The sequence below is a fragment of the Astyanax mexicanus genome, chromosome 9 (assembly GCF_023375975.1).
Source record: "Astyanax mexicanus isolate ESR-SI-001 chromosome 9, AstMex3_surface, whole genome shotgun sequence".
Classification (NCBI taxonomy): domain Eukaryota; kingdom Metazoa; phylum Chordata; class Actinopteri; order Characiformes; family Acestrorhamphidae; genus Astyanax; species Astyanax mexicanus.
This window is the reverse complement of record NC_064416.1, coordinates 40,293,660-40,317,934: the sequence shown is the minus strand read 5'-3', so window position 1 is coordinate 40,317,934 and position 24,275 is coordinate 40,293,660. Positions and strand designations below refer to the sequence as shown.

Here is a 24,275-nt window from a genome sequence, read left to right as displayed (position 1 = left end):
GGTTGAGTAGTTCTGTGCAAGTGTCTTGTGACATCACAAGTAGAGGCAAAAAGGGAGTTTTGCATTACATGTCCTCTTAAAAAAAAATGGTGGTGTAACAAATAACTGTACAATGTTAACATATCAGTGTTTATTTTAATACCAAAAACACTCTCTATAGTATTTTACTGACTCAGTAAACTGCACTGGATTATGTTATATGAGATGAGGAAATAACGTCGTCACGCTGCTCCCTTTTTCATATTTTAATGTTTTAATATTTTACAATTATTTTTAATCGACTGTCTATTTTATATAAAATAAATATAGTGTTAATTATAGCAGTATTTTATCTTTTTAAAAAGAGACAAAGCAATATCAGGGGAAACTGCAGTTTTTATTGTAAAGATTTTCATGCGTACTGATTTGCTGAACGGCAAACAAAAATGATTCTGTTGCAGAATTTTCTGAAAAACAAGGCTTTAACCGGAATGTTACTTGTGCAACAAATAAATGCAAAAAAAGAAAAAAGAAAACTGTACTCAAAGTGGCCACTTAAATTCACTCCTCCATATAATTTCTAATAGATCATCTCTAATCAGTGTTGACATTTTGACAGCAGTACAAAAAACAATGCTCACCAAACTACAACAAAGAAATCAGGCATCTCAGCATGGAAGGAATTTTTCAGTAGAACAAACACTGCTTATATATTTGGTCCTTAAGAAAATAAATTGTTTTGTTATTCAGAATTTCCTTCTCATTTTTTATGCTAATTATAATTTAATATATACAGAATATTAATTATTAGTTTAATTGAATTCTTATATTCTGAATATTCTGTTTTTTTTTTTTTTTTACTTTTCCAACATGGAATACTAGAACGAAAACCTGATAATTAACTTTTTTAAAGGCCTTGCAAGTAAGCTAAGTAGCTTAAGCGTTGAAAAAGCAACACTACTGACTCTAAATAATCTGATCTAGCAACAGCTGATCACAAACAAAGAGAGACAAAAAGCTAGAAGACATTCAACCAGCATGTACAATTGTGCAAAATCACAAATAAGGGGGAGGGAAAAGGGGAAGACAATGCTTTCATTTGTCTTATTATGAAAAAAAAAGCAACAGGATCACTTTAGGTTAAGTGCTACAATGAAAACAACTAAGATCTAGAATTTGCATGGATTGTTAGTATTTTGGGTCGAACGGCATGGGCCCCAGTTCGATTTTGACTTCAGTAAAGTGTCTGTCGGACCCTCGTCCCGACCGAGCCCATTTCCGTTCTCGGGGGTGCACAGGGCGTGAATGCTGGTGTTTTCGCTGCGGCCGCTGACACTCCTGCTCTGCTTTGAACTTCGGCCCAGGCCCTTCTTCAAAAGGTCGACTGTAAATTTACACACAGTAAATATTTAAGTTTTTTTTTTTTTTACCCTAAAGCTTCACGCGTCGCTCACAGCAAGTCATTGTCAACATGCAGAGGCTACTGTGTCTCAGACCTATTAGTAAAAAAAAAAGAAAGGAATGCAATAAGCACAAGCTCTGCAGAACCACATGCAGTCCACAGGTTTAAAAAGCCCAGAGCACACCAGCCAAACACACTTCACACACGGACAGACACAAACACACTGTGCGACAGTGCGCTGTACCTTCTGTATTTCCTGAGACGTCTTTAAACAATTCTCACCCCGTCACACTGCCGCAGGTGTCTTCTCACTTCTGAACATTCGAAATGCAACCAACTGCCAATGGTGAAGTGTTAACGTGTCTTGAAAGATGTTTGGCCAGTGTGCCAAAGGCATTACATAAACATGTTAGATGCTCACACCTGTAAAAACACTTGCCCAGTCTAAAAAGCTCTACAACCTTCCCCAGACTTGCAGACAAGTGGACGTGATGTCTGCGTTATGGTAAAAATAATGTTAATTCTTTTACCCAGGTATTTACCAACCAGGCCAAATTCCACTGATCTTTACGAAGCAATTTACCACTCCCACCAAGAGCCAAATTGTTACTGGGAAATACAGTGATGCTACGCTGCACTGCACTGCACTTCATACAGGAATGAGATGTTGGACTCGTTTTGCCCTTTTTAATGCCACATCCTGTTTACCAGAACATTCATGGCAAATTTAAATGTGTGTAAATATCATAGTAAAATTCACAAATTTACAATCTGCATGTGTACATGTGTGAGGACCAAACATTACAGGTTAAGTATCTCAATAATGTCCTAAAAAGAAGTCCTTTGGCTTTAGCTCTTTAAAGGAGTTTTCACACTTGTAGTTGGTTTCTATGGTCTGGATCCATTGATGTGTTTGTTTACTTGAAACGTTTTTTCGCGGTTTGGTTTGGTTTCACACAGACAAACCCAAACACATCAAAATGCACACCAAAAAACACGCAAGCACATCGTCTTTTCTGATTAGTCAGAGACGTCTGGCGCATGAGCAAGAGTGTACGATTATGTGTTCCAGTGCGTATATCAGTGCAGTGTGAAGCTGCTTTAACACAGAGCACAGAACATTGCCCGCTCTGCAGATGAACACATAGTAAAGAGTTTAATACTAACATAGTAAACAGAGTTGCATGGCTGCCTGTGAGTAGTGAACGCTGCATATACTCCTCTTGTAAACAGCATGAAACAGCAGTCCCTTCTAATGAGTGCTGTTTAGAAGCCTGTAACCTGAGACCTGACGAGTCCAAAGTCTGTGATTCTGGAGATTAGACTGGGCAAGTGATTAAACTAACAGATAATTAGACATCCTTACCTTGGGCTGTAAGGTTTTGAGTATGTATCCCCAAAGAAGTGCCTGTATATGTAATCATCCAGATCCTCAAATAGGTCACTATCCCCACCCTGGTACGCATCGATATCTTCCAGATAGTCTTCAACGCCACTGACGAAGTCCGTGAACAGCATCTGATCGTGAATAAAGATCCCATTGTGGAAGAAATTGTTAATGAAGCTCTCCAGCTCGCTCCAGTGATGGAAATGTCCCACTTCCTGCTGAAGGTAACTGTGGAGAAGCTGGGTGAACTCATCTGCTCTTATGGGGTCCATGGCCTTGTTGAAAAGGCTCATGAACTCTTGGTAGGCGCAGTCAAAGACGCCGGTACAGCCTTTGGGCCTTTGTGATCTCTGTCCAGTAGTGCTTTGCTCCTTGCGGTCGCCTGAATTACGTGTGTTGTGGTCAGTCTGGAAGGAAGAGTCCACTGTGGATTTGCTGGGGTGTTGGTGCAAAGGCCTGTGGGGCTGCCAGTGGGCATCATCCATTTGTTGGTTAACCTGTTCTTTGTAAGGCTCATCCTGGAACTCCTGATGATCCATTTTTGCATGCTTCCTCTCGTGGAACCTTTTATCCTGTGGTCGCTGTTTTTTGTCAAACATGTTGGAGGCAGAGTCCTTCAGGTGCCTGAACGTGGACTTGACGGAATCCGAGAACTTCCTGAGGTTCTCCTTCACTGCTTCCTTGGCCTTTTTGATCTGCTCCTTGTGGTGGTGGACAAACTCCTTGGTGGAATTTTTCACTGCATCGAAGGTCTCCTTCACCTTCCCCATCATTCCATCTTTGGGTTTCTTGGACTTGACTTGCCTGTCGCCTTTGGATCTCTCTTCTTTCGACTCCACGTAGAGTCGTTCCCACAGATCAGAACGCTGCTGCTCAAAGCTCAGCTTCTTCTCCAGCTCCTGAAGTCGTGTCTGCAGTTCCTCAGTTTCGGGATCCTCCTCTGTTCCTAAATCCTGCTGGCTCAATTCCTCTAACTCTTCCTTCAGCCTGTCCGTCACCTTCCGCTCCTTGTCCAGCTCCTTCCGTAGAACCTGAGCCTCCGCCATCAGTGCCTCCTTCTGGTTGAGGAAACTTCGGACCCTCTGCTTCTCCTCCAGAAGGTGGTGCTTTAGGCGTTGGTTTTCAGACAGGATGGAATCGGAACCCGCTCCTTTCTCCTCCAGCTCGCGGATTTGAGCGCGGAGGTGCCGCAGTTCGTCCTGCAGTGTGGACAGTGACGCCTCCTCGCGTTCCAGGGTGGTCTTCAGAGCACGGTTCTCTGAAGCCAGGTACTTCTGCCGAGACTCCATCTCACTCTTGGCCTGCTGAAGCTGTTCAAACAGATCTTCTCTCTGAGTCTGGGTTTAGGATAGGACAGGTTAGGATTAGGGGTAAACCTCTTAAACAACTGTTTATGCCTTGCTGCTAATTAAACACTGAGGGTCTTAATGGCATTCCAACACATCAACACAGATTACTGATGTAAAATACATAAAATACAAAAACACATTTGGCTTTCCACCATTGCCTCAAGTCAAAGAGACACAAACATAGAAACATCTGACAAAAAATAGAAATACAACAAGACATACATGGTGAATTTTGTTGCAGCAACTTATGCTTTTAATACAAAGCCATCTAAAAATTTAGGCACCTATAGCCATGGCTTACAACTAGTGATGTCAAACTGTCAAAGTGAATCGATTTATTTAAAGTTGAAAATATCTGATCTCTGATCTCAGAACTGTGTTTGTGTCAACATGACACAAGACAACATGTCCACGTTTTAAGAGATGTGAAGCATTGTAATTGTTTTGGTGGGGTGAAATCGCACACGTTACATTGCTGTAGTATTTGTTGCTCATATTTGTCAAACCATTAGCATCTGAGAAATCGAAGGTTCTCAAAAAATACCTGGATCTGATGTTAGAGATATTTGAAAGTAAATACAAACCCGTAAAGCGTCACACTGGTGGATTTTTTTTTTTTTTCAGATGAATTGGTTCATTTGATTCAATCTCTCAAAAGCCCCACTTTTGCCATCACTAGTTCAAACCAGTTTGAGGATCAAAATTGAAGAATCAAAAAAAAAATTGAAATGAACAATATTTGGCCATGAAATAACAATAGCTGTAGAATCAGGGATAAAGAAAGCTTTAGCCTGTTGCATGTCTAATTAAATGTCTATTTTGACATGCTGATACCTCTGTGTTTTTTTTTTTTTTACCTGTAGTTCAACTTCTTTTGCTCTGAGATGCTGGTTTTCTTTGGTAATCTTATCCATAATGCCTGTCAGTGACAACACCATGTCCCGCTTTTCTTCTAAGTCTTCTCTCAGACTCTCAACCACATCCTGTATGCACAGAGACAGCACCGTCACAACTGGCTCTTGCGCTAAGTTTAGCACAGTCTAAATCAGGAAAGTTGAGAAAGAGGTTTGGACAAAAGGTAGTATAAGAAATCTTAATTATATATACAGAATTCCTCCCTTTGTCTAAATGTCCCACTTTATTAAAAAAAAAAAAGTGTTTTGTACTAGAGCTATGTTGATTGGAAATGGAAATTTTCCACGAGTCAGGGGTCTAGTACTGTCCCATGACTTTTGCGCTCTCCCATGGAAGCAGTATTAAAAGTACATGTGATTTCTGGACGTTTTTTTGGACAATTAGAGCCAGACACAGCCGGTGATGATCTTCACGACTAGAGATGCTGTAAAATGCTGTATCTGTATCTACTGGAGTATTAGTCTTTCTCCTACTTTTCCTACAACTGAACCTATAAGAAGACCTCGCTGCTCCCTTTCTGCCTTTAGTTCTGCTTTCTGTAATGACTACACTAATTACACAGTACAGTACTTTTACTTTCAGTACTTTTTTACTATTACATTTTACAATAAACTACTTGCAATACTTGTTGAATACTTAAAGAAAACTTTAAATTCTACTCAACTCACTCTTTTAATAGAGCACTTGTACTTTTACTCAAATCTGGGTTTCTAGTACTTTATATGTCCACTATTCCACTACTATGCTGTCCACTGTGGGTAGTAATGTCTTTTCTAATGTATTCTCATCCACCTGGCACCTACTTTCAGAACTCATTCCAGCGATAATTCAAGTCACCTTGTCATGAGCACACTGTCCAGTGTTCAGCCTCACTCACAAGATAACACCTCACAGCTTTTAGCTAACACTGCAGAGGCAGTGTCTGAGTGTGACATATTTAATTATTCTGATTGTTTGAAACTGTTATTTGAACTAAATAAGACATGTATTTTGTTGCAATCGTATTTTTCAATGCCAATAATACATTATTGCAGAAATATTATACTATTTTATGGCTATATGACCCACCCTTAGGTAAAATCCAGCAATTAACAAACATTTTCTCTTTTAACTACAAGTCTACATTGCATAAAGCTGTACAACATTTTAAAAGCTACATCAAATAGATTAGGGTTAGCAAGTATGTTTTTCACTCCAGTGCAAATTGAGTCTATAGACTGTGAGTCTGTGAGAACTTTGTGGCCTGGGAGTTCTCAGTAGCATTAAAGATGAAATTAAAGTGAACAGAGAAGTCTCTGAAACTGAAACAAAGTTCACCAGAGAGGACATGCAACACAAGAGGAGACAGACAAGACACATAAGCATGAGTTCTTACACAAGACCCATAACCACAATCAACCAAATCGCCTGGGAAAGTCAAGGCTTAAACTCAAATTTAAACTACAGCCACCCTACACAGTTCAGTAGATTCCCAAACTCACAAGCAAAGAGTAAAATTAGTAAATAATTAGTATTATAGTCAGTTTTATGAAGATAAAGGTTTTAAACCTTAGTGACAGCTTCTCTCTCGCTCCGACACTGATGAAGCTCTCGGGTCTCACTCGGCTCGTTCACACGGATCTTCTCCACCATCCTGTGTCTCTCCTGAATTTGCACCGTGCCTGGATCACACACACATATACACACACACAAGCATACAGACAACATGCTAAGAGAAAGTACAAAGCATAAAGACACATCCAACCATTTTATAGGACAAATCAATTTCACAATAGCTCGTTAATTCTCAGTTAACAGCTGTGCTGAACTTGAATTACTTGAATTTCTTGTCTTGTTTGAGAGCATCAGTTGTAAAGTTATGAAGAGAGAGTTTGTATACAATGCATAGTGCTATTTGAGTAATATTGTAATACATATTATAGCAAGAACTCCTCAACTAAGTAAAGAAAAAAATACTTTTAGGGAATGAACACACAATCCAAAAAAATGCAAAGAATGTGCAGTCCCAAAGATAATCAAAAACATTATGATGAAAATGGCTCTCATCAGGACTGCCCCAGGAAAGGAAGAGTTACCAGCTTCAGAAACCAAAAGATAACAGCACCTAAATGTTTTACAGAGTATTTTGGTTTGTTTAAAACTTTTAAGTTTAACTACATGATACCTTTTGTGTTCCTTCATAGTTTAGATGTCTTTAGTATTCATTTACAATGTAGGAAAAAAAAAACATTGAATAACTGGTACTGTATAATCATCTAATCATCCCATTTTTCCCCTATTTAAAAAAATATTTAATTTAGAAAAAACATTTGATTCACTGATTTGATTTACGTTTTTCTGTTTTGTTTATAGATTTTATCCTTTTATCTTCTGCTTTCTCGTTTCATGTCACTGCCAGTTGTGCATTAACTATTCTTGGACTAATTTAATTTGTTCTTACCATAGAAATGTCCAAAACCCATGCTGATGGCAATGATGAGGGCGAGCAGGATGCACTTGTTGAGCGTCCCGCTGACCTGCCGCTGCTGCGGGGCAAAAACACGAGCCTCCCGGTGCTCTTCCGTCTCCTCCTCAGCTCCATCACCACCCTGATACAGGGTTCATACATTTACTACCTCAATACACACAAGTACTCAAATGACTCACACTTCCTTTCCACTGGAGGGCACATTTTGTTACTCTGCCAACAAAAAATTCTACAGGAGGCTGATAATTAGTAACAAACAGTAACAAGCCAAACACACACTTAAGTGCAGTAAATATCAATTACAGGCTCCCTCAGCACTGGGCTTGGTACGTTCCCTGTGATTATGTGCTGTGATTATGTGAAGTATTATCAGATACTGGTATATTAAATCACACTAATAACTGTAGACCAGTGGAGATAGGTGTTAGGGGATTTGTAGCAAAGTCGATCACATGTCTGTGTTGGTGGAATTTTAGTTCAGAGGCTGAGAACTGAGGGCAGTCAGGAAGAAACTGTCAGAAGTAGCTGAGAGATCTGGTCAGCGGTTGTGAATAAGAAGTAAAGACATAATGTACACATATGTAAATAGAGGTATCAAGGTCGTGGGCAAAATCTTGTAATGTTCTATGAAGAGAGCTTGGAGGCGAGTGAGTCTGGTGCTAAGCAGTGTTCATTTTGTTAACGAAAATACAAAAACGACCTATTTTTCATGATGAAAACGAGACGAAAACTAAATGAAAATGAATAATTTTACAATGTCAAAGACTGACAAATGGGGAAATTATTTGTAATAAATGGTTCTTCATGTTTGGATTAAATGTTGCTGATTGGATCATAAAAGGCCACAGAAACCTAACTGTTAGGTAGAGGAGGTTTATAGTGTCATGTAGTTATTATTTATGAAGTGGTAGAGTAGAGTATAGGGGAAAGGGAATGGGCTCTATATGTAAACCCTGATGTTAAGTGCAGGATTTATCATCTTCCTGTATTCTGTTACTGTGTATCCACCTACTATAGACCAGTTCCTGCTATGCTGTATTAAAACTTCAGCTACTAGAAGTCTCGTTTCAGACTTTTTTTTAACTTATGAGCAGTGAAATTATAACAAATTCAGTCACATAAGCCCTGTAGCAGGATGCCGGTGTTAGTTCTGGGAGTTTCCAGTGAGGAAATTAGTTTTTTTACCACATGAACTTCTGATAGTGAACTATAGGGGTTCTTGCTAGGCATTTATTTAAACAGAAATATAAAATATATTTGTACATACATACATTTGTATGCATTTTGGTTTGTCTAAAATGAGTTGCTTAATGTATCAGGGTCAAAAGGTAAAAGCGTATTTTAATAAAAACACAATATTCTTGTTCTATTTGCTTCATAACAGATTGCCAACCACAATGCAATGTGTACAGGGGCACTATTTACTCACAGCAGCTCTAGTTTAATTTTAGATTAAATCTAAATGGAAGCAGATTGTCTTGGCTTCTAACACAACACTAAGTGTCTATTTATCTTTTATAGCCCAACTTTCAAAATCTAATGAAGAAATGTGTTTTTTCCTATTTATTCCCACCCCAATGCCATATGATGGTACAAAAATTAAAACAAGAAGTTTAGCTAGAAAACAATACTACCAGTACTTATGCCTCCAGGCCACACCATCATTTAAGACCCTGTAATCCCCTGAACTTTTCCCACACTTCCATTCATTAATGCGGAAGTATACATAGCAGGGTTAAGCGATTTCTTGTGTTCTAATCAACATCTGAGGTTAAAACCTTTACTAAAAATACACCAATAATTCACTAAAAACACACTTACCAAAGTTTATACTCCATCAACACTCCAACTAATTACAGCTGCTTATTACATAATTTTAACCAAGAAATGTAACTCTGAATAGATGCTGTAATCAAAGCTAAAGTTCGTCCAACTAAATATTAGTGTGTGTGACTTTTTTGGCCAGGCAGTGTGATTACATACTGCTGTGTAATGAGTCACGCACCTCGTCTTGCTCTTTCTGCACCTCCTGATGCTCCTCTGGCTCAGAGCCAGCCGTGCTCCTCCTCAGCCTGCGCCTCCTCACTACCGGACTGGCCTTCGTCTCACCATCCTCATCTTCAGTGCTGGTGCTGCTGGAGTCTCTGCGCACAGGACGCTCTGCTGGGAAGACTACACACACACACACACACACACATACAGAAACACTCACATTACATACAGAAATACACTATATACAAAAAAGCCTGATTCAAAGTTTGGTGTCAAATGCTTTTAAATATAAAAATAATTCCTGTCCTGATAAAGTAAGACACAGTAATTAGAAATAAATAGAAAATGTATAAAATGTTAGATGTGACACGAATTACAAACAGAGCTGTTAAAAAAGGTGTATAATAAATAGAGAGTTAGAAAATCTTACAAAAAACTATGGCGTCTAATAATTCAGACAAACTCAATTATCTTACCTATCAATTACTGCATTATCATCCAGCAACTTCTCCAAAGCACTTTATTAGGAACACCTTTACTTCAGTACCAGGAAGTGTTCACAACAATCATCATAACAGATTAAAATTAAATCAGTGTATAAGATGGGCTGGTTTGAGTGTTTCTACATCTGATAAGCTTTAGAACGGTGTAATAAAGAAACCACAACCAGTGAGCAGTTATTAGGCAGAAATGAACATCTTGTTGATAAGAGGTCAACACAGAAAAGCTAGACTAATTGGAGCGGACAGAAAGGCTACAGTTACACCGATATCCATTCTGTGCAGCTGTGGAGGGCAGAAAAGCAACTTTTCTTTATTTTTTTATAAAATTTATTTTCTAAATTATAGATTAATATTAAATGCATATAAACAATTAAAGGGCACATATGGAACTACGTAATAAACTAAACGTTTTTGTCCTCCACAATCCCCTCATCTAAACCTGATCAACTGAGATTGTAATTGGGATAAGATGAAGCTTCACAGAAGGAAGAAGAAGCAGCAACTGTGTGTTCAGATCTGTCCTCAAAGCTAAATGTGCTACTACTAAGAATCTAAAGTATAAAACATATTCTGGTTTAACACTTTTCGTTCACTAAATAATTCTACATGTGTTCCCGTATAACCTTAATGTCTTCAACATTAACATTTACAATGTAAAAAAAAAATAATAAAAAGAAAGAAAACACATTGAATTAGAAGAGGTCTGTCCAAAAAATTACAGTAACTGTGTATATGTCTACACACTTTTGACTTTTTTTTGTGAACAGTGGTATCCAGGAATACCAGAAACATGGCTCAAACAAACAAACAAATGATCAGCAACTGTTTAGTTACATGCGGACGTCTCGTAAACACACACAGTAATCCCATTTTTGCAAACAGGCGTCCAGCATGCAGAGCAGAAAAACATGCTGTTCGTGTTTCAGTTATTAGTTAATACACTGGATGAAACAGAGCAGCACTGTTCTTACAAACAAACCATTACAGCATGTGCTGCCCAAGGCCCTGGCAGATGTTCTGTAATTCTGCACAGTAACCACAGAAATCCACGCTGTGCTGAGGAAAATGACCTAAGATCTTCTGTCACACCTGCAGTTTAAAAAAAAAAAATCACCATATTGCAACTAGAAAGCTGTAAATATAAATAAATGTGGAGAAGCAAGAGAACTACCTTTTTAAATGGTTTTAAAGTTTTAAAAAGCAGGGCCTCAGAATTCTACAAATGAAGTGTGGAGATACTTTGAGCTTGTTAATAATGTAAAAATAGGATTTCTTTGCCCCTCTCACTAGGATTATAAAGCTTTAAAAAGTGCTTTATTTCAGAGTGCTGGGGGCAAACAGAGGCGGGCTATTCAACAAAAGTTCCGACTTGTTATACAGATGTCCCCAATCTGATCACGTGATCAGCAATCATGGCCGATCACATCTTTTTCAAAGGATTGAACTCAGGTGGACCTTTCCTATTGAGCCATTGACCACTTTCATCTATGCTTCATTTTTCTCCAAACTGTAAACACACTGTCACTGTGCTGAAGTCTCTCTCTCTCTCTCTCTCTCTCTCTCTCAGTTAAACTTAGTAACCCAGCACATTACAACCTTTTTATTTAAAAAGCATCAACACTACCTTGAGATATTAAAGTACTATATTATGGTACAGTAAAAAAAAAAAGTCTAAATTTAGTCTGCCAGGCCTAAACCACACAACAGTATTACTACCAAAAATACAGGTAACTACCAGCATTAAAAAAAAAAGAATCTTGATTCTATTTTTGTGGGGATTAACACAATTCAATTTTAAGTGACACAGCTAATATAAATATAAATTGAATTTTGCCAATATAACACTGATTCTTTTATTAACATTTAAATACCCATTTCTATATTTTGGAAAGCCATATTGTTTACACATACATACATTCACTGCATGATATTTTCACTGGTAATTTTAAGGTTTGTTTGTTTCAAGTAAATAAAGAAAACGCCTTAAATATATTGTTTCCATTAATTTATTTAGAAAGCAATTATTATCTTTTAAGAAGTGAAGGCTAGTACAATATTGTAGAAAAACATATTTTTGTAAAAATTGGTAAGTTTTAAAATGTTTTTTCAATAATAAATCAAAGTTAATTCATAAAAATACCCTAGCAGACAGCTTTTTATGTGTTCTGTATTTTCAACTGTTTGCCAAAGTATCATATTGGGATCTCAAGTCTCCGATAAAACAGTTTATAACACAAAACCGATCAATAAAAAAATCTATTACCTATCCAACAACATACAACCTAATATGATCAATCTGAAATTTTCCAATTTATACAAAGACTACAACAAAGAAACAGCCTGACAACAGAGATGCTGTGAGGGTCAGGCAGCATGTTTATCAGCATCAGATGTGGTCCAACACCACTGCACACCAAACCTGGAGTTTGTGCTGTGATAAGCTCTCTATTTCCAGCTCACACAGGGGAATGTAGTTTGTTAAGGACCACAACACATCTAGGTCAACAGCCTTACTGTGGCATTTCCCACACCATATCACACACAACATGCCTAAAATCACTCTACATTAGTAATCGACACACATAGCCATTGGCTGGAGGTTTCATCAGCTGCCAGTCAGACTAATGTGGCAGAACCTGTTTGTTCCACACAACTCAGAACACACACACACCAATGCTGGAGCTCCACATCACTCATCCATTCACACAGCAATTGGCTGGAAGTTTCATCAGCTGCAGTAGTGTCACAGGATGTAAATGCCACGTTGCTCAAAGCACACAAGCACACACATCATAAACAGCCTCATCTGATCAAAACCAAGGGTGAGTTTCAAAAGATAAAGCAAAGATGCAGCACCTGAGAAAGAGGGAGTGTTGAACAGCTGCTCTGTGAAGTGACCACTAAAGCGTCCAACACTCCTGCAAACCCCATGTCCAATCCTCAGCCAACCTGCAGCCACTACAGGGAGACGGAGAGCTTTGGCCTTAAGTCTCGTTTTACATCCACACAGTACATAACAAAAGCATCAAGTGATAAAAAACAACACTTTATAATAATAAACAATATTAAATTATTTCAGTTCTCTTATCTTTACATTATACAGTTCAAATGTTGTGGACACTTGATATAGATCCTGTAGTACTGTAGTACTGCCGATAAAATAGGACCAGGAGCAGAAAAACATCAAACATATTGGCACTGTGCCTAATGCCAGGCATAAGCTAATAGAGGGGTATAAAGCTATCCAGCACTGAGCTGTGGAGCACCGGAACTGTGTTCTCCAGAATAGAATAATAACCTAATATTAACATTCTGACCTCACTAATGTTCCTGCCCTACTGAATGCAATCACATTCTTACTGCAATGCTCCAAAATTTATCATAAAGTCTTCTCTTTAAATTAGAGACTAGTGTTGGGCCTTCTGATGGTAATTATGTATATTGCAGTATTAAAACATTTTAACAGCTTCTTAGAATGATGACACCATCGGGATTTAACTAAACAAATGATCTGGTGTTGCTGCAGTTGGTCAGGTCTAGTACTCAGGTTAGTTACTTAGTTAAAAACAGCTGTACTGAGCTCTGTGTAACTCTGTGTAGGGCTCAGTAAGTGAAGTCTTTTACTTAGCTGTGGTAAACATGTTTTAATGGTTGACTTAAACATGTGTGCACTGTTCACTGGTCTGTAAACAAACCGAACTGTGTGTTTGATTTATTCAGTTAATAACCAAGAATTAGATATTGGTATTTAATTCCAATTAAATATATATATATATATATATATATTAGTTTACACAAATCCCTGTCTCCAGGAATACTGTATACCACGGTAAAGTTTGACACGGTATGACGGTTACTCCTGCAAATGCAGAATAATCTATTTTTAATCTATCTATTTTTAGTACCAACTACCTTAGGGGGACTGTGCGACAGTAGTAGTAACACCAATACTATTGTATACAGTATGTTGAATAGCAAGAGCTAATCTGACACAGTTTAAGGTGTACGTGTGTGTGAGGGATGTGTATGTGTGTCTAAATCTCGGACAGTGGAAGAATAAAAAAATATATATATTAACATTTACACAATACAGACTTCACCAACTGCCTCGGGGGGACTGTGCAACAGTAGAACTAACACTAAAGGCCAATTTATACTTCTGCATCCAACCTAGGCCGTAGACTACGCCTATTCTGCATGTAGCCACGTAGCCTACACCATAGCCTGCACTGTAGCCCAACTCACAGCCTTCAAGAAACGGCAAGGCTTGTGCTCGTTTGTGGTTAAAACCGAGGAGTGACAGAGTCGTGAACGCACAAACCCAGAAGTTTAAATGAGCAGGAAGCGTTTTATACTTCTGTGTTTGTGCGTTCACGATATGGGCACTGGCACATGCTATGCCATAGGCAACGTGCTCACTCAACACAGAAGTATAAACCAGCCTGAAGTAAATGAGACTAAAGCTTTTGGAGGAATATTGTTCTTTCAGTACTGAACTCTACTGAACGTGCAACAATCGCACATTAAAAGATAAGTCACCCCACCTCATCCCAAAATTACTGGATGGAGTACAATCATCCCAGAGAACACAGTTTCACTGCTCCACAACTCAATACTGGGGGGCTTTATCCCACTCTATTAGACATCTATTGATTTGTTTTGGGAATTCTTCTATTTACTGTATATACATTTGCACATCTGAGTCACAAATGGGTGCATCTGAAAGGAGATACAGTGCCCTCCATAATTATTGGCACCCCTGGTTAAGATGTGTTCTTTAGCTTCTCATAAATTGAGTTTTGTTCAAAATAATATAGGACCACGATGGAAAAAAAGAGTAAAATACAACCTTTAACTCAAGTGAATTTATTCAGTAGGAAAAAAATCCCACATTAAGAAATAATTATTTAACATCAAATCATGTGTGCCACAATTATTAGCACCCCTGATGTTAATACTTTCTACAACCCCCTTTTGCCAACAAAACAGCACCTAATCTTCTCCTGTAATGTTTCACAAGATGGGAGAATACAGAAAGAGGGATCTTTGACCATTCCTCTTTGCACATTCTCTCTAAATCATCCAATGACCTGGGTCCTCTCCTCTGCACTCTCCTCTTCAGCTCACCCCACAGGTTTTCAATGGGGTTGAGGTCTGGGGACTGAGATGGCCATGGGAGGAGCTTGATTCTGTGTGCGGTGAACCATTTCTGTGTAGATTTGGCCACATGTTTAGGGTCATTATCTTGCTGAAAGACCCAGTGACGACCCATCTTCAGCTTTCGGGCAGAAGCCACCAGATTTTGTTTTAAAATGTCCTGGTATTTTAGAGCATTCATGATGCCATGCACCCTAACAAGGTTCCCAGGGCCTTTAGAAGAGAAACAGGCCCAGAGCATCACTGATCCCCCGCCGTATTTCACAGTGGGCATGAGGTGCTTTTCTGCATACTCAGCTCTTGTGTTACGCCAGACCCACTTAGAGCATTTGTTGCCAAAAAGCTCTATCTCTGTTTCATCTGACCAAAGCACACGGTCCCAGTTGAAGTCCCAGTACCGCTTAGCAAACTCCAAACGTTTGCGTTTATGATTGTGAGTGAGAAATGGTTTCTTCCGTGCATGCCTCCCAAACAGCTTGTTGGCATGTAGATAGCGCCTGATGGTTGTTTTGGAGACTTTGTGACCCCAAGAAGCTACCATTTGTTGCAATTCTGTAACAGTGAGCTTTGGAGAACTTTTTATTTCTCTTATCATCCTCCTCACTGTGCGTGGTGGCAAAATAAACTTGCGTCCTCGTCCAGGCTTGTTTACCACTGTTCCAGTTATTTTAAACTTCTTAATAATTCCTCTGACAGTAGATATGAACAGGTGTAGGCGAGTAGCGATTTTCTTGTAGCCATTGCCTGACTTGTGAAGGTCAACACACATCTGCCTCACTTGAATGGTATGTTCCTTTGTCTTTCCCATGTTGAAGATAAATGGTCTCTGTGTCACGTCATATTTATACCCCAGGGAAACAGGAAGTTGTGAATTACTAATTAAATGTTCCTACATACTCTGATCAACTTCGTAAACTACTGTAGAAGTGACAGAAATACTTTTATTAAATGTATTTCCTAAGAATTGTTAGGGGTGCCAATAATTGTGGAACAGGTGATTTTATGAAGAATAATTATTTCTTAGTCAGGGATTTTATTTCTCCCTTAAAATTTACTTGAGTTAAAGGTTGGACTTTACTTTTTTTCCCATCGTGGTCCTATATTATTTTGAACAAAACTCAATTTATGAGAAGCTAAAGAACACATCTTAACCAGGGGTGCCAATAATTATGGAGGGCACTGTAAATGCATTCATTTGACAGGTTGTCCATAAACCTTTGGACATATAGTATACAGTATATTAAATAGCAAGAGGTAAAGTGACATAGTTTAAGGTGTGTGTGTGTGTGTGTGTGTATAAATCTCACTTGTCTCTGCAGCACTGAAAGTGTACTGGCTGCTTGACGAGGTTCCCAGGTACAGCTCATCAATTGTTGTCTCCTCATCCTCCTTAGCAACAGGCCCCTCCCATGCGCCGATCTCCACCTCCCTGTTATCTCCGAGGGTGACGATGTCAGAGTGATCACTTGAGGAGCAGAGTGTCACATGTTCCTCCAGCCCCGCCTCTTCTCCTGCCTATGAACAGCAACACAGAGAATAATAACACCATCACCCACTGTGATTACAGTCTAAGATTTACTAGTCCCATGTTTATTACACAGCAGCAATAATGATAATTTACAGGCAGCACTGTTGCACGGGTTGTTTTCCCTGACTTAATCATTTTACCAAAACAAACACCACTTATCCACCTTATTCTGCGACAAGGATGAGTATACTCAGCTCTGGCCGTGGCAGAATAAGGTAGATTAAAAAATAATAAATAAAAATACAGATGACTATTAGCTAATAAGTCCTATTGGACAGATATCACATGGGCATGAAAAATACATCATGCAGCTGTATCTGAGGTGGTAAAGCATGACTATGGAGACAGTATTGAATTTAAAAGTTACTTTACTTTTCTGTGCATTCTGTTATTAATTGTGGACATTCTTTGAATGCTTATGAATATAGAGAAAAGAGGGCAATACCATTAGAAACTGTGGAATATTTGATAAGAAGTACATTGTAAATTGCAAATATTTGTTACATAGCTTGGTAAAAAAAAGCATAAAGGTTTCTGTTTACCATGTATATGAATTTGAGACTTTTCTTGTGTCTTTTTGTTTATTAATTACATTTTTTTTTTGTGATTTCATTTAATAAAAAATTCATGGGGCAGTTCTACCAAAACATTTTCAGAAACACAACAGCCTCACAGACACATTTCATCATGGTTTTTTGGTTGTTGTTGATTTTTTTTTTACTGTAGACTACCCCCTAGTGAACATATTGCTTAATTTCCATGCCAGCATAAAGGACGCAGAGTATTTGGGTTGGAATATGAATGAGAGTAGTTAAGAATGGCATTAAATCTATCTCTACCTGCTGGCCAGACTCTGCTTCCACCACAGTCTCCTCTTTCAGAGTGGCATCCAGAAAAGAGTCTCCAGCTGCCTCTGCATCCTCATCTAAAAACAGGTGCAGATGTATTAAGACATTATTCATGGTCATAGGTGAACATAACTTATATAATACTGTTAAATAATAATAATAAAAAACACTATGCAGACTCCAGTTTTTAACTTCTGAAACAATAACATCTGAAACATCTGACCCATAAAAAGTGCAGTGCACAGTCTGAAACGTCACCTTGTGGAGAATTGGGCTGATCTGGGGCAGGAGTTGTGTTTGTCTCCTCCGGATCATAATCCGCCCCATTCTCAGCCCCCAGAGTTTCGATGTCTGAGCCCTTCAAAACACAACACAAGGCTTTCATTAAGCTCAGTCATATGGCCTTCAAAACACTCCCAAACTGTTTCTTCAAATAAAGACCAAAAATGTAGTGGTTTTCCATTGGTGTTTCTAACAGGGGGTCTTTATTCTATTATTCACTTATAATTTATTATATGTGTTGGTACTCGGCATAATTTTAATCTAAAGTGTTTTACTTTACTTTACTGTCTGTTTGAATTGTTTAAATTCAGCCATATTGGAGGGTTTTCCAGCATCAACTGCCTGTTTACGATCATGCCACAGCACCTTAATTAGACTTTGACTAGACCATTTCAAAACCTTCATTTTTTTTGAGCCATTCCAATGTGAACTTGGTGGTGCGCCTCGAAGCTTAAGGACACAAACTGATGGACGGACATTCTCCTTTAGGATTTTCTGGTAGAGAGCAGAATTCATGGTTCCATCAAATACAGCAAGTTGTTCAGGCCCTCAGCTAGCAGAGACATGTTTGACTTTCTGTATGATTTGCTTTTTCTAAAATTATGTGTTAATTTTATGTGAAATCTAATGGACACACCTTCTAGAAAATTCTACTTTCTAAAGTTTACATTCTACTCATCAGTGCACAGAATATTTTTCCAATGTCCTGGGGAACAGCAAGATGTTTGTTGGTGAATGTGAGATGGTTCATTGTGTTGTTTTCGGTTAGCAGTGGTTTTTGACTTTGCTTGCCTGCAGTTCATAAAATGTTCTGGGTTCCTTTGTGACCTCCTGGATGAGTTGTCCATGCTCTTTTGGAGTAATTTTGGTCGGCCAGTTTTTTTTTTCAGATCAGTGCATAATATGCTTTTAGCTTTAGCATTTAGCTTTATGAAGCTAAACAGAAACTCAACTGTCCCTAAAATATTTATGCAATCATCCTGACATAACACTGTTACTGTCAGAGAGTTACAAGTTAATCTTTTCCACAATACTTACCTCATTGCTGATAACAGTCCACCCACACGAGGACTCTGTATCACTGGAGCTTTCTGACATCTTGTAATCAGCTGGTAAAAAGCAAGACAAAAGCATACATATGAATCAAACAGTACAAACAGCTCCAAACAGTCAAGGTCAAACATACGGCACATTTACATATGCAAATCAGGCTTGACCTACCTGTACATTTGAGCACCCTAGGTTTACAAACCTGGTTACAACTGAGCCACAGTACAGTGTTGTTTACATAACCACATTATTTGCCATGCTGACCACACAGCTGGTGAGTCATAATTATTGCCCAAAATTGTACTGTTGTCTTTGTATCTTTGTATGTAAGACATGCAGTATGATCTGAAATCGTGCAGTATACACTAAAAAAAAACACTGATTTATACTTAAGATCAACCACAGCATGTGCTGTTCTCCTTTAAATAGAAAAGGGATAAAATTATTTTGGGCGATGGTGATGGTAAAATAATGTGGCAGGAACTACACAGGAATGTTTCACCACAATTCCACCACCCTTTCACTGTTCAGCAACACAAAACACCGTTACTGCAAGCAGTGAACTAAAATAAAAAAGCCAGCTGACAGCTTACTGTTCAAATAATATGCAACTTATTAGTACACAGTACTGATATATTAGTATTTTACCAAAAAAAAAACAATGCTATTGAATTTTGGCCCAACCAAAACAGAAAGAAACAAAAAATGCTATATTGACAAAAGTACAGGGACACCTGCTTATTCATTGTTTCTTCTGAAATCAAAAGTATTAAAAAGTAATGTGGCAAGAACTACACAAGAATGTTTCACCACAATTACACCACTCTTTCACTGTTTAGCAAGACCAGCTGACAGCTTACTGTTGGAATGCTTCGTTTCATCTTAAATGCTACAGCACTTAAGTTCTAGTCCATGTAACTTTTAAGGTGAAATGGGAAATTCAAACAAGAAGCCACATTTAAATTTATGTTCAACTTTAAATATAAACCACCCAGATGTCTTTAGACTTTATGGCATTTGATGTCCATGTTTACATCCAGCAGCTGCAGTGCAGATGGGCTTGTATGCAGTTCTGTTTTGACCAGCTGTATTAGCTGTATATTAGCTAAAATTACAGAAGCTGAACAGGCAAATTCTGAAAAGTAGCCAAATAGTATCCAGATGAAAATCCATCTTAAGGGCAGCTTTTGCTGGTTTAGCTGGTCTCAGGTGGCTTAAACTGGTCACCCAGGTGAAAATATACCACATCCTGCTAAGCTAACTGGTTAACAAGCTATCTGCCATGTTAAATTTGGTTCTGGTAATATTGGTTAACCAACTAGGTCATGCTAGTCAACTAACTTGGTCATACTGTTCATGAGGGTCAACCAGCAGTCAAGCTTGGTCATACTGTGGTTATCTAGCTTGGTCTGGATGGTTAACCAGCAAAGGTCAAGGTTATGCATACTAGTTGTCTTTCTTGGTCAGGTTGATCATGCCGATCACGCCAATCATCCAGCTCATTTATACTGGTCATACTAATTGAGCTGCTTGGTTGTGCTTAGATAAGAGAAGATAGGATTTTGAATGTTACAGCAGCACAAAGGTAACTAAGGTAACTCACCTACAACTAAGCTAACTGTCAGACTTGGAGCTGGGAGCAGCTGATGAGAAGACATCTAGAGTTCTACAGAATAGATAAATGCATAAAAATAAAAAATAAATAAATATAATTAAAATATTGCTTTATTTCAGTAATTTAGTTCAAAATATGAAACTCATATTATATAGATGTATAACACACAAAGTGATCTATTTTGTTTAATTGTTGAGTGTGGGCAGTGTGACAAGTCCTGCTGGAAAATGAAATCTGCATCTCCATAAAAGTTGTCAGCAGAGGGAAGCATGAAGTGCTGTAAGGTTTTGTGGGAAAACACTGCACTGATTTTGGACTTGACAAAACACAGTGGATCAACACCAGCAGATGACATGTCTCTCCAAACCATCACTGATTGGTGGAAACTTCACACTAGACCTCAAGCAGTTTGGACTGTGTGTCTCTCCACTCTTCCTCCAGACTCTGATCCCTTGATTTACAAATGAAATGCTAAAGGTACTGATGGTTGGTAATGGTTTGGAGAGACATGTCATCTGCTGGTGTTGATCCACTGTGTTTTATTATCAAGTCTAAAGTCAGTATAGCAGTGTTCTCTCACAAAATCTTACAGCACTTCATGCTGTCCTCTGCTACTGACAACTTTTATGGAGATGCGAATTTCATTTTCCAGCAGGACTTGGCACATTGCCTACACTGCCAAAGGTACCAATTAGTCTTATATAATGATCTAATTTTCTGAGACACTGATTTTTGGGTTTTCATTGGCTGTCTTAATCATCAACAATAAAAAAATAAACGCTTAAAATAGATCAATAGATCACTCTGTGTGTAATACATCTATATAATATATGAATTTCACATTTTAAACTAAATTAGTGAAATAAGGTAACTTTTCAGTGATATTCTATTTTTTGAGATACAATAGTAAGTTACAGTAAAATATTTACACAAAAGTGTGGGGTATACAAATACCAGTCAAAAGTTTGGACATAGCTTCTCATTTAATGTCCATTCCTTATTTAATTCATGTACTACCTTGAAGATTAATATTAAATACATAAAACCAATAAAAGGACACTTATGGAAATACATAGTAAACAGAAAAGTGCTTGTCCTCTACAATCCCCTGATCTAAACCTCATCAACTGATATAGTTATTTGGGATGAGCTGGTGCACAGCGTGAAGGAAAAGCAGCACTTCTACTTACATTATTTTGAGGACACAGACACTGTTATAAAAGCTGTACACTGACTACTTTGAATTGTATCAAATTGTCATATCTTCATTGTTGTCCCATAAAAAAGTTACAATAAAATATTTACTTTTAAATTGTGAAGGGTGTACTCACTTCAGTGAGATACTGTAGTAATAAATAGTGCTACCTGCTAAATAGTAACCTGCTGGTTAAAAGCTAAGCTGTTCAAACATCTTAACCAGCTTGACCAGCCTGATCTGCTGTTTTTATTTTCAGCAGGAAACACAATAAAGTATAGATAAACATAAAAATAAAGAGACAGAAACTGTCAGAACTCAGAACAGCTCAGAATGTCAGTTGGCTGGTTATCTGCTAACTGGGCCATCAGGAGGCTCTGCAGCAGAAGAGGGCTTAGTAAACAATACAAAACACACGCTGAAGAGCCTAAAGCTTCTCAAAAACTCACAGCTAATCCTAAAATCCGTCACTCAGGCAGACAGCTAACCTACAGCTACCAGTTATGGTGCTAATCTATAGCTAAGCAACGAAAACTGTCAGATTTTAAGAGCAGCTGATGAGAAGACACATCCAGATTTATGCAGAAGCTCTAAATGCACGAGTTTAAACTACTCCTCCCTCAAAAAGAGACACATGTAGCGCAGATAAAAGTGTTTGTACCTGTCAGAGATATCTGTATCCACGGCTACAGCAGGGCTGATGAAATGTCCTCTATGCAGGAGCAGCACTCCACCTCAAAACACCATCGCTGCCTATACCAACATCAACAACAAAGCGCCGCCTGGGAGCTGTAGTTCCGTTCATCACTCATTTAAAGAGGAACGAAGCGATGACCCTGCCTGAAAAGACTACAATTCCCAGCACGCAACAGTGACAAGCGCCAAACAGGTACCATGTGACTGGTGAAGACTGCTACAACGCTGAACAGTGGTTTTGTTGTTGTTGGTTTTGTTGGTTTAATGGGTTACATTCCTCTTTTACAATTACCTCTTTCTTTAATGATTAGGGCTGTTTAAAAACATAGGGATAAAAAACATACAAGACACCATGCTGTATCTTTATAATCCATATTATCTTCAGTTTATACTCACTGAGGAAAGTAGTTAACGTAGATTTTTATTTATTTCTTTATTTATTTATTAACATATGCAACCACATCTATAAAGAAAAAAAAGATATGTAAAATAAAAATAAATAATAAACTAAACAACAGTAAATTGTTTTTTTCACATTTAAGATCTTTATACAAGTTAAGTGTGCATGCCAGTTCTTTTTTGTTGTTTTGTTTTTTTTTAGAGAGGAGGAGGGGGATTTGAACAGTTTTTTTCCAAATGTTTGTGAACTCTCCTTAAATGTACAGTACCAGTCAAAAGTTTGGCCATACTTTCTCATTCAATGTTTTTCTTTATTCCTTCTAATTCATTTTCTACATTGTAAAAGAATCCCTTCTCATAATAAGTGACAGCAAATAAAATACTTTCAAAACAAAAAGATAAAATTCCTTATAAATAAGATCCCGAATGAATGAAGCTATATATTTTGCCACAGTCTTTGTGTGTGATCCCTAAATCAAAATAGACAAAAAGGGAATTCTGGCTGCAAATCACATGTACAATCTAACACATGAATTTACAATTTAAATCTAGATTTAACTGGGTCAATTTGATGAGTAAACCCATAAGAGACCTCTTTGACTTTATTAGTCAACTGCCTCCTAAGCCCTAGCAGTTCGCATCGCTATCATGCCTGCCACCAGCAAGCTTAGCTTTGCTAGTGTAGTAGTGGCATCACTGAATTATGTTCAAAGAGCCCTTTCACCTCTAAAAATGAGTAAATACACAGAAAAGTCACAATATTGACTTAGTCTTTCTGTGGTTAATTAAAAAGAGTTGAAGACCTAACATCAATTATTAACTACAACAAAGACCACACGCAAAATGGTTCTTTTGTTTGTTTGTTTTTTATTAAAAAACAAAAATGAACACCCCCAGTGAGCAATCCAGAGGCAACAGAGGAAAGGAAAAACTCCCTCAAAGGTGGAGGAAGAAACCTTAGGAGGAACCATGGCTCAAAAGGGGGGACCCATCCTCCTCTGGTCAAAAACTGGTCCTCCTTTGGGACTCCCTCAAGGCTCAAAGTATCTGCAACAGCCTACCAAATACACAAAGGTACAATCATAAAGGGGTGCACTTCTTTTAAAAAAAAGTGCTGTAATATCTTTAATTTGTGATGATATGTCATAAAAAACAGTTAAACCAGAGTTAAAACTGTAAGTGTCTTTATATGTATTAATTAATGTACAGCACTGACCTACAGTTCAGCTGTAATGGTGAAATTGGTGTGCTGAATGTTTTTTTCTAAGCAGGTGGAGGGCAGTGGAGGAAGGTGGATTCATCCATGAGATTGTTCAGTGTTCTTCCAGCATGTTTCATCCGTAGGCAGTGAAAACACAACACACTCATCATCGTCAACATAATCATCGTCATCACCTTTATTACTACAACCCACAATATTATCTAGATATGAGTATGACCTTCAACTGTTCTAAACACCAACAGGGTGAGAATATCTATAGCTCAGAAATCCATTGGTGAACTTGAGCTCT

The 24,275-nt window shown here is 38.1% G+C and overlaps 1 protein-coding gene and 1 long non-coding RNA gene across 5 annotated transcripts; both read right to left on the bottom strand.

Moving 5' to 3' along the window:
* Window positions 1-357: 357 nt before the first annotated feature.
* ccpg1 (cell cycle progression 1) lies at window positions 358-22,461 on the bottom strand. 4 transcript variants are annotated; one of them, XM_049483380.1, is made up of 12 exons: window positions 22,331-22,461; window positions 18,848-18,918; window positions 17,786-17,885; window positions 17,519-17,604; window positions 16,459-16,666; window positions 9,505-9,671; window positions 7,473-7,620; window positions 6,581-6,693; window positions 4,975-5,100; window positions 2,748-4,105; window positions 1,626-1,718; window positions 1,279-1,363 (listed from the first exon to the last, which is right to left on the bottom strand). In XM_049483380.1, the coding sequence occupies exons 2-11, from the start codon at window positions 18,905-18,907 to the stop codon at window positions 1,649-1,651; spliced, it is 2,436 nt and encodes an 811-aa protein (XP_049339337.1). In that variant the 5' UTR covers window positions 18,908-18,918; window positions 22,331-22,461; the 3' UTR covers window positions 1,279-1,363; window positions 1,626-1,648. The 4 variants fall into 4 exon arrangements, with proteins under 4 accessions (XP_022535629.2, XP_022535627.2, XP_022535628.2 ...); XM_022679908.2 differs by lacking the exon at window positions 1,626-1,718 and having other exon boundaries at window positions 358-1,475; XM_022679906.2 differs by lacking the exon at window positions 1,626-1,718 and having other exon boundaries at window positions 358-1,363.
* A 1,150-nt stretch (window positions 22,462-23,611) lies between these two features.
* On the bottom strand, window positions 23,612-24,103 carry LOC125804609 (uncharacterized). The gene is made up of 2 exons (XR_007440736.1): window positions 23,981-24,103; window positions 23,612-23,821 (listed from the first exon to the last, which is right to left on the bottom strand). It is a non-coding gene; the product is annotated as an uncharacterized LOC125804609 (long non-coding RNA).
* Between the last annotated feature and the right edge of the window lie 172 nt (window positions 24,104-24,275).

Coding starts and splice junctions, on each gene's coding strand:
- ccpg1 (XM_022679906.2), bottom strand. CDS start 18,907: ATGTCAGAAAGCTCCAGTGATACAGAGTCCTCGTGTGGGTGGACTGTT. Junction 17,605..17,785: donor TCAGCCCAATTCTCCACAAG/GTGACGTTTCAG, acceptor ACCTGTTTTTAG/ATGAGGATGCAGAGGCAGCT. Junction 4,106..4,974: donor CAAAAGAAGTTGAACTACAG/GTAAAAAAAAAA, acceptor TCCTAAACCCAG/ACTCAGAGAGAAGATCTGTT.